Below are 13,090 nucleotides of genomic sequence, written 5' to 3'. Positions count from 1 at the left end.
GTCCTCTGGCTTGCCTGCCGCTTCTGTTAAAGTGTCCAATCCATGCCAGCATGAAGCATGGAGGACGGATGTTAAATGATAATGACAGGATTATGGAATCCTTATATATATAACAGTTACCTTTTTAAACCTTCTATTTTCTTTTCAAATCCTTTCAAATATTATATCTTGTATACATATATATATATACACACACGCATTTTATATGTCTGTTTATATTTATTAGCTACCTGTTGGGCATCAGGAGATCCTCATTACACCACATTTGATGGCAAACACTTCACATTTATGGGATCCTGTGACTATGTTTTATCCAAGTCAAAAGATGAGACTTTCATTATATCAGCGGAGAACATCAAGTGTGGCACATCAGGGGTAACATGTACGAAATCTGTGAATATTAAAATCTGGAAAACTAAAATCCATTTAATCCATGGAGGCAATGTAAGTGTGAATGATGTTGGATTGGAAAACAATGAGTACAACGGGGTTGACATCAGCATCTACACGGCTGGAATGTTCTTACACATTGCAACTCGGTTTGGTTTGATTATTCAGTGGGATTTTGGTAAGTAATTTCAGTTGCATCATTTTGCTCTCTCTCTCTCTCTCTCTCTCTCTCACTCTTTCTTTATCTTTTTCTTTTTCTCTCTCACTCTGTCTTTCTCTCTCTCTCTCACTCACTCTATCTTTCTCATTCACCCACTCTCTCTCTTTTTCACTCTCTGGCTGTCTGTCTGTCAGTCTCTCTCTCTCTCTCTCTTTCTCTTTCTCACTCTTTCTTTATCTTTTTCTTTCTCTCTCTCACTCTGTCTTTCTCTCTCTCTCACTCACTCTCTCTCTTTTTCACTGTCTGTCTGTCTGTCTCTCTCTCTCTCTCTCTCTCACACACACACACACACTTATCTTTGCTTTCCTGAGACAGTTGTTTTCTCACTCTGTCCACACACACAGGGACATTTTGAGCGGGATGGGCTACTCGACCTGAAGAAAATTCTAATTGGCCCCACCTGCAAATTCATGCACTATTTATCTTGATATGAGATCACCATGTCGCACACATATGGTTGTGATGCATGTGCCTGGCGTACCCTTATCAGACGGGTAGTCATGATGGGTATAATGGGCTTCGGATATTTTACCCCAGTGTCACTTTGCTAGCATGCTCTGCTCTCTCAATAATAATAATGATAATAATAATAATAACAATAATAATAATAATAAAGTTGAAGTGGAAACCAAATATATAGTGCATGTGTTTAATTGGCAAAATATGATCATCCCCAAGTATAATAACAAAAGCATAAAGTTAATTGTTAATTGTTAATCCTTAGCCTATATTTTACTAATCTAATCTGCTTTGTGGAGGCATGTGACTTAGTGGTCAACATGTTGGATTCATGATCTTAAGATTGTGGTTTCGATTCCTGGACTAGGCAACATGTTGTGTTCTTGAGCAAAACACTTCATTTCACATTGCCCCAGTCCACTTAGCTGGCAAAAGTGAGTCACCCTGTGACAGATTGGTGTCCCATCCAGGTGAGGAAGATATATGCTATGGAAACCAGGAAACTGGCTGTTTATGAGTCTTTGACTCAGGAAGGAAGTTTACTTCTTCTTTTTTTTTAATCTGCTTTTGATATTTTCTTTAACAGGGACCAGGGTTTATCTCCATTTGAACAAAACCTGGAGAAATGAAGTGGAAGGACTTTGTGGTAACTACAATGGCGACACAGAAGATGACTTTGCTTCTCCAGATGGGATGCTGCTGTCCAAAGCTTCTTCGTTTGGTCATAGCTGGAGAATAAATGACTGCCCCAGGATTAACCAAGACAAACCCGCAGATAAATTCTCACCATGTGAGGTAAGGAATACTTAATAGCAATGTTTGCTAACCTGTTTTTCTCCTGGTCCTACAATAACTTTCCAGAAAAATCTATGCCCTACCGATGGTTGGAAAGAAAACTTTATTTTTAATATTTCATAACTATATACATTCCTTAAAGAAATATCCACACTACACCATTAGAATAGCGCCTTACAGTAGCAAACAGGTCTTCATGCTATTATTCTTGGCTGGAGGGATTGGTTTGGCTAGGCTGAGTAGAGGTGGAGGTTGTTTGCTGTGAAAAAGACATTTTCACTATTCCATGTCCCACTAGTGGAGGCACATGGTCTAGTGGTTAGAGCAGCGGATTCATGGTCGAGGGATCATGGGTTCAAATCTCAGACCGGGTGGTGTGTGTGTTTATGAATGAAATACCTAACCACCAAGTGGTTCTGGCAGAAGGAAATGGCAAACTTCTGCTGACTCTTTTGCCACAACTTTCTCTCACGCTTTCCTCCTGCATCTAGCAGATCACCTGTGACGGACCGGCGTCCTGTCCAGGTGGGGTACCTATACACCAATGAAACTGGCCCTTATGAGCCAGGCATGGCTTGAGAAGGAACAGACAAAAACAATGTCCCACTAAAAAAAAAGAGAAAATTCTGGATCTCATGCCCCACCACAATTTTCCCAGACTCCATTATAACTTTCTAGAAAATATATTCCCCATTTGTGATTGGAAAAAGCCAACCATATTTTTAGTATTTTATCACAATTAAAAGAATCTACCAGTAATTCTTTTATTAAGTATTGAGTACTGACTTCTCATAACTATATACATTCCTTAAAGAAATATCCACACTACACCATTAGAATAGCGCTATACAGTAGCAAACAGGTCTTGATGCTATTATGCTTGATTGGAGGGATTGGTTTGGCTCGGCTGAGTAGAGATGGCATATATCTGCTGTGAAAAAATGATTTTCACAATTCAATGTCCCACTGAAGATAAAAGGAGAATTTTGGATCCCATGCCTCACAACAATATAATCTTTTGGAAGAAATTGCGATGATATGTTATCATATCATCAGTTGATTGATTGTGGTAAAGAATTATTGATAGAAACAACATCAATTACAACAGCAGCAAGAACAACAAAAAAGGTGTCGAGGCCAACAAGGGATTATTCAACTTCAAAAATATAAAAATTTTGTTACACAGTGTAATTAATTCAAACCATGTTCAGATTCTTTTTCTTTCAGCAATCTTTAGTTTTCCTGATCAGTAATTGACCTTTCCAACCATACAAGCCTTTACAGCAGACCTTGGCTCTTCTGGAAACTGGTTGTTTTCTTCTAGATGTTCATTCACATTCTAAGATATTATTGCAACTAAGGATTCGTAGTTTGTAGAAAGACATATTAAGGACTGTAGTTTTAGGATTTGTGGTTTCTGTAGCTTTGGCAATTAAGATAGTTTTCCTCTCGGTGAGTCAATAAGGCATTGGTTTTGGCTCTAAATATCTTGATTAACATCTCTGTTAGTACCAATTCTCCATTTATATTGTAATCATCTTCATCGTCATTAAACGTCTGTTTTCCATGTTCGCATAGGGGTGGCAGTTTGACAGGAACTGACCAGCTTAAGGGCTGTTCAGGCTTCTTGTCTGCTTTAGCATGGTTTCTATGGCTGGATACCCTTCTTAATGCCAGCCACTTTACAGAGCATACTGGGTGCTTTTACACAACACTGGCATGGGTGCATTTTATGTGGTACCATCACCCATGACCCCATAAGGCTGGGGATGCTCAGCTGGAGAGGGTTGCAAGGGACAGGCCTGGACACAAGGGTAACTATGCTTTTACTTAGCTTGGCGTGTTTTTTCAAGCATGATAAACTGCCAAGAATCTTGGTCCCCCTTCATTCCTTCTGTGAGTCCCAATGTTTAGCCAGGCATCTTAGTCTCATGTAGTCTCTAATATAGAGATGGACATGATGGTCACAAATGGAACGCTTTTGATAATGGGTCTTCTGGACTAGAGATGATCTAGAGTTAAACAGCAACAACTGAGATACTTTTTTCTTAAATTCATCCTTTAGGGCAATAAACGGCGTTTCTGGGCAGAAGAATCCTGTTCCATTATAATGGGACCACTTTTCAAGGCATGCAGAGAAACAATATCAGAAGACAAAGCTAGAATATACCACAAGGACTGCATGGACGATGCTTGTGGGTAAGTTTAGTACTTTTTTTACTACTTCTCACAACCAATAATGGAGAATTGCTACCAATGGTAGCATGCCGCATTTGATTATATACACTTGTCTATCTTGTCTCATTCTTGATACAAGCTGTAGAATATTACAGTGTCATTAAATCATATACACAATTCCACCAACATTAATGAGGTTAGTACCAAAAAGTTTAACATTACTTCTCCCCCCTCTCTCTCCCTCTCTCTCTAAATTTTCTTCCTCGCTCTCTTTCTTTCTCTCTCTCTCTCTCTCACTCTCTCTTTGTGAGTTACTCTTCATGACTTCTCATCTTTCTGTGATCCTCTTATTCTGTGTGTGTGTATGTCTCTCTTTCTCTCTCTAAATCTTCTTCCCCTTTCTCTCTCTATCTTCTTATTCTCTGTGTGTGTCTCTCTTCTCTTTCTCTTTGTAAATTTGTTTTTTTCTTTTTGCGCTATTTATATTGCTAATTAGCCCTAGGTCAGCCCACATCAAGCTAATCTATGATCCAAAATCATTCTGGACGTGGAACGATTTTCATCATAGATTATATATCAATACAATGTGCCCTTCCTTTTGTAAGTCAGTAAGAGTGTCGTCAAAATAACAGCTCCTTACAATTTCTAGCATTTTGAGTGACTCCCTTCAACAGTGATTCTCAACAAGTGGTCAATATACCCCTCAGAGGGCAAACATTTACATGGCGTTTGGGGGCTAATAAACCATACCTGATCATACAGTATTATGCAGTCTATAAAGTTTATTTATAATGTAGTCCTGGATCCAATGCATCTCAAAAAAGTTGTTGTTGTTGGCACTCCATCGCTTACGACGTCGAGGGTTCCAGTTGATGCGATCAACGGAACAGTCTGCTCATGAAATTACGTGCAAGTGGCTGAGCACTCCACAGACACGTGTACCCTTAACGTAGTTCTCGGGGATATTCAGCTGACCCTTTGAATTACAGGCACAACAGAAACAGGAAGTAAGAACGAGAGAAAGTTGTGGTGGAAGAGTACAGCAGGGTTCGCCACCATCCCCTGCTGGAGCCTCGTGGAGCTTTAGGTGTTTTCGCTCAATAAACACTCACAACGCTCGGTCTGGGAATTGAAACCTCGAGTCCGCTGCCCTAACCACTGGGCCATTGTGCCTCCACGCCTGATCATAAGTCACTTAATGACTAAACTACAACAAATTACTTGGACAGTTAAACAAAATAAATGACGCTTTTCTTATGTCTTATTTCCTTTCTATTTATTTGAAGCTGTGACAGCGGAGGAGATTGTGAATGTCTCTGTACAGCCATTGCAAATTTTGTGGAAGAATGCAACAAAAATGGTCACCATGTTAAATGGAGACACCAACATTTGTGTCGTAAGTAACATTACACCTACTTACACTTGTACATACACATGCATCTACACACATAAAAAGTATGTTAGAGTGCTATAGAGGAGACACATGGCTGAAGGAAATAAGAGAAAGGTTGGGATAAGGTACTAGAGGACACTCTCAAGGTACAAGAAGGTGAGGATAAGAGAAATTACAGACTGTGGATCAAGGGGGGGGGGGATGACTGTGTGCAATATTTGATTGGTGCTTTTTACATTCCACTGGCACAGGTGCCAGTTATGCGATACTGGCATTGAACACATTATTGCCTCTGTGAGGCCCAATGTTCAACAGGTGCTTTTTATGTGCCACCAGCATGGGTGCCAGGTACGCGACACTGGCATTGGACACATTGCCTCAACACACATACAGATACATTTACATGCATACACATACATATATGTGTGTTCCACTGCACAAAAAAAATGTAATTTGTAATTAAAACCTGTTTATTCCGTCCTCGTTCTGTATAAATTTATACATATATATATACCGTAAATCCTCGAGTATAATCCGCACTTTTTCCCCAAAATTTAAAGGTCGAAATTTCTAGTGCGTACTATATACGAGGTTAAAAATGAAAAATATTTTCTAAGCAAAATTCTCTAAGTGATAAATATGTAAAGGCAATTTACTTAATATTTATTTTTCACTGACGTTATTACTGTTATTTCTTTATTTTCTGCAAACAAAGAGCACAAAAAAGCTACACGTTTGCATTATGTTATATATACAATAATAATAAAAAACGTTACCGTATATATGTTTACAAACCAAAGATGTTATATAGACCTCCTTGACTCAAGTTAGAGAAGGGGTGCGTATTATACACAAGGTTTAGGTTTTTCAGAGGTACAGCTCCCTAAAAATGCCCTGCGTATTATACTCAAGGGCACACTGTACTCGAGGATTTACGGTATATATATATATATATATATATATATATATATATATATTTATATACAATTGCATAATTTCAGCTATACAGTGTGAAAATGGCTTCAAATACGTTTCTTGTGGTCCTCCTTGCCAAGCAACATGTCGTAACATTGGAGATGAACCAGAAAAGTTTTGTGAGTCAACACATTGTATTGAAGGTTGTTTCTGTCCATCAGGCTATGTCCAAGAAGGTAAGCTACTTCAAGTCTTCACTAACTCCACCCAGATATCACAACGGTGTTTAGACCTCTGTCCTTCTCCTTCACAACAACGATGTCTCTTTTATTTCTGTCACATCAAGTTCTATACGAGTTCCATAGTTTGTGTGTCACATCTCTCCACCAGAACCTGTCTTACGAGTGTATATGTCTTGTACGATGAGGACCAGTTTTTAAGTTGTTGCAATTACTTACCATATTTTAACAACAACAACAACTACTACTACTACTACTACTACTAATAATAATAATAATAGGGGCTGCAATAAGGGTGGAGCACTTGTAGAAAACAGCACTGCTTGGAACCGCTCGAATACTCCGCAAGGTGCTCGAAAAATAAGGGGTGTTACCTTAGTTCACTGGTAGTGAACAGCTGGCAACATAGTACATCTCCAGCGTTAGAAGCTGTGCAAAGATAATAATAATAATAATAATAATAATAATAATTGGAGCATTGGGAGCAGTTTCCAAGGGCTTTGAAAAACATATTTAAAGAATATTGGAGCTTCTGTCAGGTTCGAGGTGATCCAGAAGATGGCATTGTTGGGTACGACTTGCATTCTAAGGAGAGTATTGTCTCTTTGAATCGCAGGAGAAGGGACTACTTGAAACCTTTGGTGATTTGTTATTGCCTGCTTTCAAGTAAAGAATAACTGGTAATTAAGAACTATCCGTGAATCTTTCAGAATAATAACAATAATAATAATAAATACCCTGATGCAGTACTGGGGTTGATGTAATCAATTTACCCCTTCCTATGCAATTGTTGGCATTGTGCCAAAATTTAAAACCAATTAGTTTATTGCTGTAACTCTTGGTTTCTTTTTGGCAATATTTATTTCAACACTAATAATACTAAGATGAGTTGAAGTCAAAGATCTTTCTATCTTCATTATACTACTTTTAGTGACCAGACTATCTCAGTTAACTCAAATGTCTATACCATCACTATCAGTCTCACTCCAAAAGCCTATGCCACCACAATCTCTTCTATTTATGTTATATTAACACTGATACTAGTTCTATATCTACCAAACTAACACCGATACCAGTTCTATTCTTATCAAACTAGCTCTGATTCCATTTCTATTACTTTCATACTAACATTGCCGCTTGTTCTATTTTTGTCATATTAACCCTGATATCTGCTCTTTTCTTGTCATATTAACCCTCATATATGTTCTATATTTGCCATGCTAACTCTAATATTGTATATAATATTACCAGGTAAATCATGCATCCCTGCATCTGAGTGTAAATGTTATGATAATGGCAAGTACTACCCACCTGGAGCAAAAGTCACATCGGAATGTAAAAATTGGTATGGTTTCCATCACATTTTTGTGAAAATTTTTTTCATGCATGACATGTTGTAGATAACAGATGAAACTTAGTGATGTTCATACCTTCTTTAAATGTACTTGCAATATAAGGAGAGAAAAAAAGAATTGTTAAGGGAATAAACTACTCAGAGTTGCCATCCTCATCAAAAAGAATAGTTAAGTTAGTGTAGACATTCTATTTCACTACGTGAACTGGTGTACATTATTGTACTTTAATTATGGGTTCTGTTATCATTACTTAAACAAGTAGAGAGAGATCTGTGTTGTTGAGAAGTTCACAATAGAAACAAAAAAACATTTCTGGAGTTAATGAAAGAATTAAAATAAGTTTTTCCCTTTTGTCTATCAAAAGAGGCTTAACCACTTTCACACATACATATACACATGATGGAGTTTCCACCAATCAAATTCACGCTCAAGGCTTTGGTCAGCCTGAAGCTATAGTAGAAAGCACCTGGCCAAGATGCTGCACTGTGAGACTGAACCCAGAATCATGTGGTTGAGAAGTGAACTCCTTAACCACACAGCTATGCTCGCATCAATTATGTGTAAACAACTACCTCTATATAAAGCATTATATCTTTATAAACCAGCATGTATATATATCCTGGTAGGCCTAAGAACTCGTGGCGTAGATCAACACAAAAGGAACTAGAGAAAGGGGGACATTCATGGCAGAGTATAAGTACAGAAGCGAAAAATTATGCAACATGGAATTCAATTATAAGTGGCCTATACTCCGCGTTGGAGGGTTAAAGGCAAGAAAGAAGAAAGATGTGTATATAGACCATTGTATCTATATAAACTATCATGTGTATATAAAACATCAACTCTACTCAAGCTATGTGCGTTTAATATAAACCATTGCAATCTCCAATTATGTAGCCAGCATGTGTATATAAACTATTATATATAAACTGTATATATTATATATAAACTGTATAACTATTATATATAAACTATTGTATATAAACTGGCTACGACGTTGAGTATTCCAGTTGATCTGATCATTAGAAGAGCCTGCCACTGAAATTAATGTGAAAGTGGCTGAGTACTCCACAGACACACATAACCTTAACATAGTTCTCAGGGTGATTCAGCTTGACAAAGAATGTGACAAGGTTGGTCCTTTTGAAATACAGGTACGATTCCTTTTTATCAGCCGAGTGGACTGGAGCAACATGAGACAAAATATCTTTCACAAGGACACAACACACTGCCAGAAATCGAACTCATGGCCTTATGATCGGGAGTCAAATATCCTAACCATTAAGCCATGTGCCTTCTACGTCTTGAACTATTAATATGTATACATATGGCTGTGTGGCAAGAAGCTTACTTCCCATCCACATTGTTCTTGGTTCAGTCCCACTGCGTGGCACCTTGGGCAAGTGTCTTCTACTACAGCCTCGGGCCGACCAAAGCCTTGTGAGTGGATTTGGTAGGTGGAAACCGAAAGAAGCTCGTCGTGTGTTGTGTATATATATGTATATGTTTGTGTGTCATGTTTGTCCACCCATCATCAGTTGACAACCGATGTTGGTGTGTTTACGTACCTGTAACTTAGTGGTTCGATAAAAGAGACCGATAGAATAAGTGCTAGGCTTACAAAGAATAAGTCCTGGGGGTGGGGGGAGTCGAGTAGTTCGACTAAAGGCGTTGCTCCAACATGGACACAGTCAAATGACCAAAACAAGTAAAATAATAAAAGAATAAACCATTAAAATTCATATAAATCCTTGTAATGTATGATAAGATCCTAAACATTAATTCTGCGTTCGATTCTCTTGTAGTACTTGTTCCAATGGGAAATTCCACTGTCTCATCTCCAATTGTTCAGCAACATGCAAAGCAAACGAAACAAAGTGTCAAAATGGCGACTGTATTGATTCCAAGTACAAATGCGATGGTCGCATGGATTGCAGAGACGGTTCGGATGAACACAACTGCAGTAAGTTCTTGTAAAACTCTTTTGCCACCTTGCCACTTTCACTACAAAGTAAAAATGATTCATTAATCCCTTTTACCTTCTTTAAGTCTATCAGGTGACGTAAAATATTAAATATATATATATATATATATATATCATTTTGTTGTTGGCACTCCGTCGAGGGTTCCAGTTGATCCGATCAACGGAACAGCCTGCTCGTGAAATTAACGTGCAAGTGGCTGAGCACTCCACAGACACGTGTACCCTTAACGTAGTTCTCGGGGATATTCAGCGTGACACAGTGTGACAAGGCTGACCCTTTGAATTACAGGCACAACAGAAACAGGAAGTAAGAGTGAAAGAAAGTGGTGAAAGAGTACAGCAGGGTTCGCCACCATCCCCTGCCGGAGCCTCGTGGAGCTTTAGGTGTTTTCGCTCAATAAACACTCACAATGCCCGGTCTGGGAATCAAAACCGCGATCCTATGACCGCGAGTCCGCTGCCCTAACCACTGGGCCATTGCGCCTCCACTATATATATCAGAGCCATTGATAAAGGGTGGGGTGTCCTGTATGTCATTTTGTTTTACAGGAGTGAACAATGCAGGAACCATCTGTGAAGGAAGAATATTCTTTCTTACTCTAGGCACAAGGCCCGAAAGTTTTGGGGAGAGGACCAGTCGACTAGATCGACCTCAGTACGCAACTGGTACTTAATTTATCGACCCCGAAAGGATGAAAGGCAAAGACGACCTCGGCGGAATTTGAACTCAGAACGTAAAGACAGACGAAATACCGCGAAGCATTTCGCCCGGCGTGTTAACGTTTCTGCCAGCTCATCGCATTCTGTGAAGGAAGAATATTAAAGGTTTCAAATGCGGCGAGCTAGCAGAATCATTAGCATTAAGATAAAAAAAAAAAAGAAAAACTAAAATGTTAAATGCTTTTGTCAACTAAAAGATCAATTTGTTTTGTATTTACAACTTTTAAACAAAATTTCCTTTTAAATTTCAATGCAAATTTTAAAAAGAGTAATTTTTTTCCCCCCAGCATACCAGTGTAAAGGCAACGAATTTGTCTGCGGAAGTGGCAAATGTATCTCTAATGAATTCGTCTGCGATGGGATGTTTGATTGTCTGGACCAAACTGATGAAATGAATTGTCGTAAGTAACAATAGGCTTTTGCTCAGACCCCCCATATTGCCAAGGTTTTATCATATTTACTTCGGCTTTTTTTTTCAATACCAAATTCAAGTCGTCCACATGTCCACACTTATCTGCTGTCTTCTGAAGGCGCAGGGAATGTATATGAGTGGGGCTGCGAGGCAGTTGACTATCTTTCTCTCCTTTAAGAAGTAATAAATATGTTAACTTGATAAAAGAAATCTTTTAAATAAAGTTAAGAAACGTATTACATGGTACAGGTATGGTCGCGTAATCAAGATGCATCTTAGATTATAATTTTGGGTCAAGCAAAGTATCTATGTGCATTTCGTAAGAGAAACAATTGGTGGCGAGGGATTGTGCCACGTACATGATATTTGAGCATACACTTCAGCCCATCCGATCTATAAACACTCGCACACTTTCATCTCTGCATGTACGTGGATAGGACTTTTCACTGCATCCATCGCCATAGAATTTTATAAAATACAAGAAACGAAATATTAGGAAATCTGTACAAGGTTAGTTTTAAATGGCGGAAGCTTGTATAAAACTTTTTCCTCTCTCTCTCTCTCTCTTTCTCTCTCTCTCTTTCTTTCTTTCTTTCTCTCTCTCTCTCTCGATTGTCACAGTAAGTTCCAGTGACAAGCATTGGCAGGCGACTTGTACTCTTTTGATTGCAAGTTTTATGTCAGTCTGTGACTCTTTTGCTCCGGTAAATGGGAGGGTCACTGCTTCCGTAGTCGAATGGAACAAAACCCTGAAGTATCGGGACCTGGCAGTGAACTATCTCTTCTAACCTGTGGCGTTTGAGACGTTTTGAGGGACTGAACCACTAACGGCGAAGTTCTTGCCATCGTTGGCAGCTCGCCTCACCGAGGTGTCAGGTGATGCCCGTGAGGGCGCTTGGCTTTCCCAACGCCTTAGCCTCGCTATCGCCCGCGGTAACATCGCGAGCATGTTGGCTTGTTTCAGAAGGTTCCGTTGAACCTTGTGGTGTGCGACCAGTTGAAGCACTTGGTGCTACATTGATGTTTTTTTCTCCCCTTTTTTTCTTTTTTCCGCTTCTTTTTTTTCTTTTCTTTGCCTTTATTTGTTAAAAACTATATTTGATAAAATAGTGTTATTATTTCCTTTCGAAAACAAATTTACAGAACGATGTGTTTATTTTACGAGCGTGTCTCCTCTCCATACCATATAATTAGATTCGCTTCTCTCTCTGTGAAAAATTAAAATTGTTCATAAGACCCATCAAACACTTCGTGATGTTAGATTTGTAGCGAGATTACAAATTACTTTCCTTAATGGCATCGCGTTTAAATAATGGAAATAGTTGTTGAGAGTGATCTCCCTTTGTACTCTGAAAGTGATCTCCCCTTTACAAAGGCACATGGTGGTAGTGAATTCGATTTTTGTGTTGTGTTCTTGAGCAAGTCACTTTATTTCACGTTGCTCCAGTTCACTCAGCTGTAGTAATGAGTTGTGACGTCACTGGTGCCAAGCTGTATCGGCCTTTGCCTTTCCCTTGGCGTGGAGAGGAGCGGCTGGTTTGCATGGGTGACTGCTGGTCTTCCATAAACAAACTTGCCCGGACTTGTGCCTTGGAGGGTAACATTCTAGGTGCAATCCCATGGTCATTCATGACCGAAGGGATTTTTTACCCCCAACTTTTTTTTATGAAAAAAATTTAAGCCAGGTAATAATTAAGCCGCATCACGAGTTGTTTTTAATGCTTTTACTTTTTATATCTTTTTTCTCTCCGTAATCTTCAGAAATTAAGTGCAGCGGAAATGAATTTGCTTGCGATAGTGGCCGCTGTATTCCTGCTAAATTTTCCTGCGACGGAGAATTCGATTGTGGCCCCGGAGATAGGTCTGATGAAACCAATTGTGCCGGTAAATGTCGTTGCATTATTTATTCTGTTACTATTGTCTTGGATTACAACCATTCTGGTTTTTACCTATTAGTTTTACTTTATTTTATATCTCGGTGAACAATTGCATCGTCGGTTACAAGTTATCACTACACCAAGCTTTGGTTC

The 13,090-nt window shown here is 38.9% G+C and overlaps 1 protein-coding gene across 3 annotated transcripts in view; it reads left to right on the top strand.

Annotated features, from left to right (window-relative positions):
- LOC106874879 (SCO-spondin) overlaps positions 1 to 13,090 on the top strand; it is an 86,728-nt gene that overhangs the window by 60,549 nt on the left and 13,089 nt on the right. For all 3 annotated transcript variants that reach the window (XM_089343616.1, XM_089343617.1, XM_089343615.1), the window contains exons 21-29: positions 227 to 568; positions 1,656 to 1,864; positions 3,930 to 4,063; positions 5,329 to 5,438; positions 6,437 to 6,586; positions 7,841 to 7,934; positions 9,750 to 9,907; positions 10,936 to 11,049; positions 12,822 to 12,944. In XM_089343616.1, coding sequence (XP_089199742.1) covers positions 227 to 568; positions 1,656 to 1,864; positions 3,930 to 4,063; positions 5,329 to 5,438; positions 6,437 to 6,586; positions 7,841 to 7,934; positions 9,750 to 9,907; positions 10,936 to 11,049; positions 12,822 to 12,944 — 1,434 coding nt within the window. The remainder of the gene's footprint in view (positions 1 to 226; positions 569 to 1,655; positions 1,865 to 3,929; positions 4,064 to 5,328; positions 5,439 to 6,436; positions 6,587 to 7,840; positions 7,935 to 9,749; positions 9,908 to 10,935; positions 11,050 to 12,821; positions 12,945 to 13,090) is intronic.

This window comes from Octopus bimaculoides, chromosome 27, assembly GCF_046866305.1.
Source record: "Octopus bimaculoides isolate indiv1 chromosome 27, ASM4686630v1, whole genome shotgun sequence".
In the NCBI taxonomy this organism is placed as follows: domain Eukaryota; kingdom Metazoa; phylum Mollusca; class Cephalopoda; order Octopoda; family Octopodidae; genus Octopus; species Octopus bimaculoides.
The sequence above is the reverse complement of the archived record's forward strand: the minus strand, read 5'-3'. Positions and strand labels throughout refer to the sequence as shown.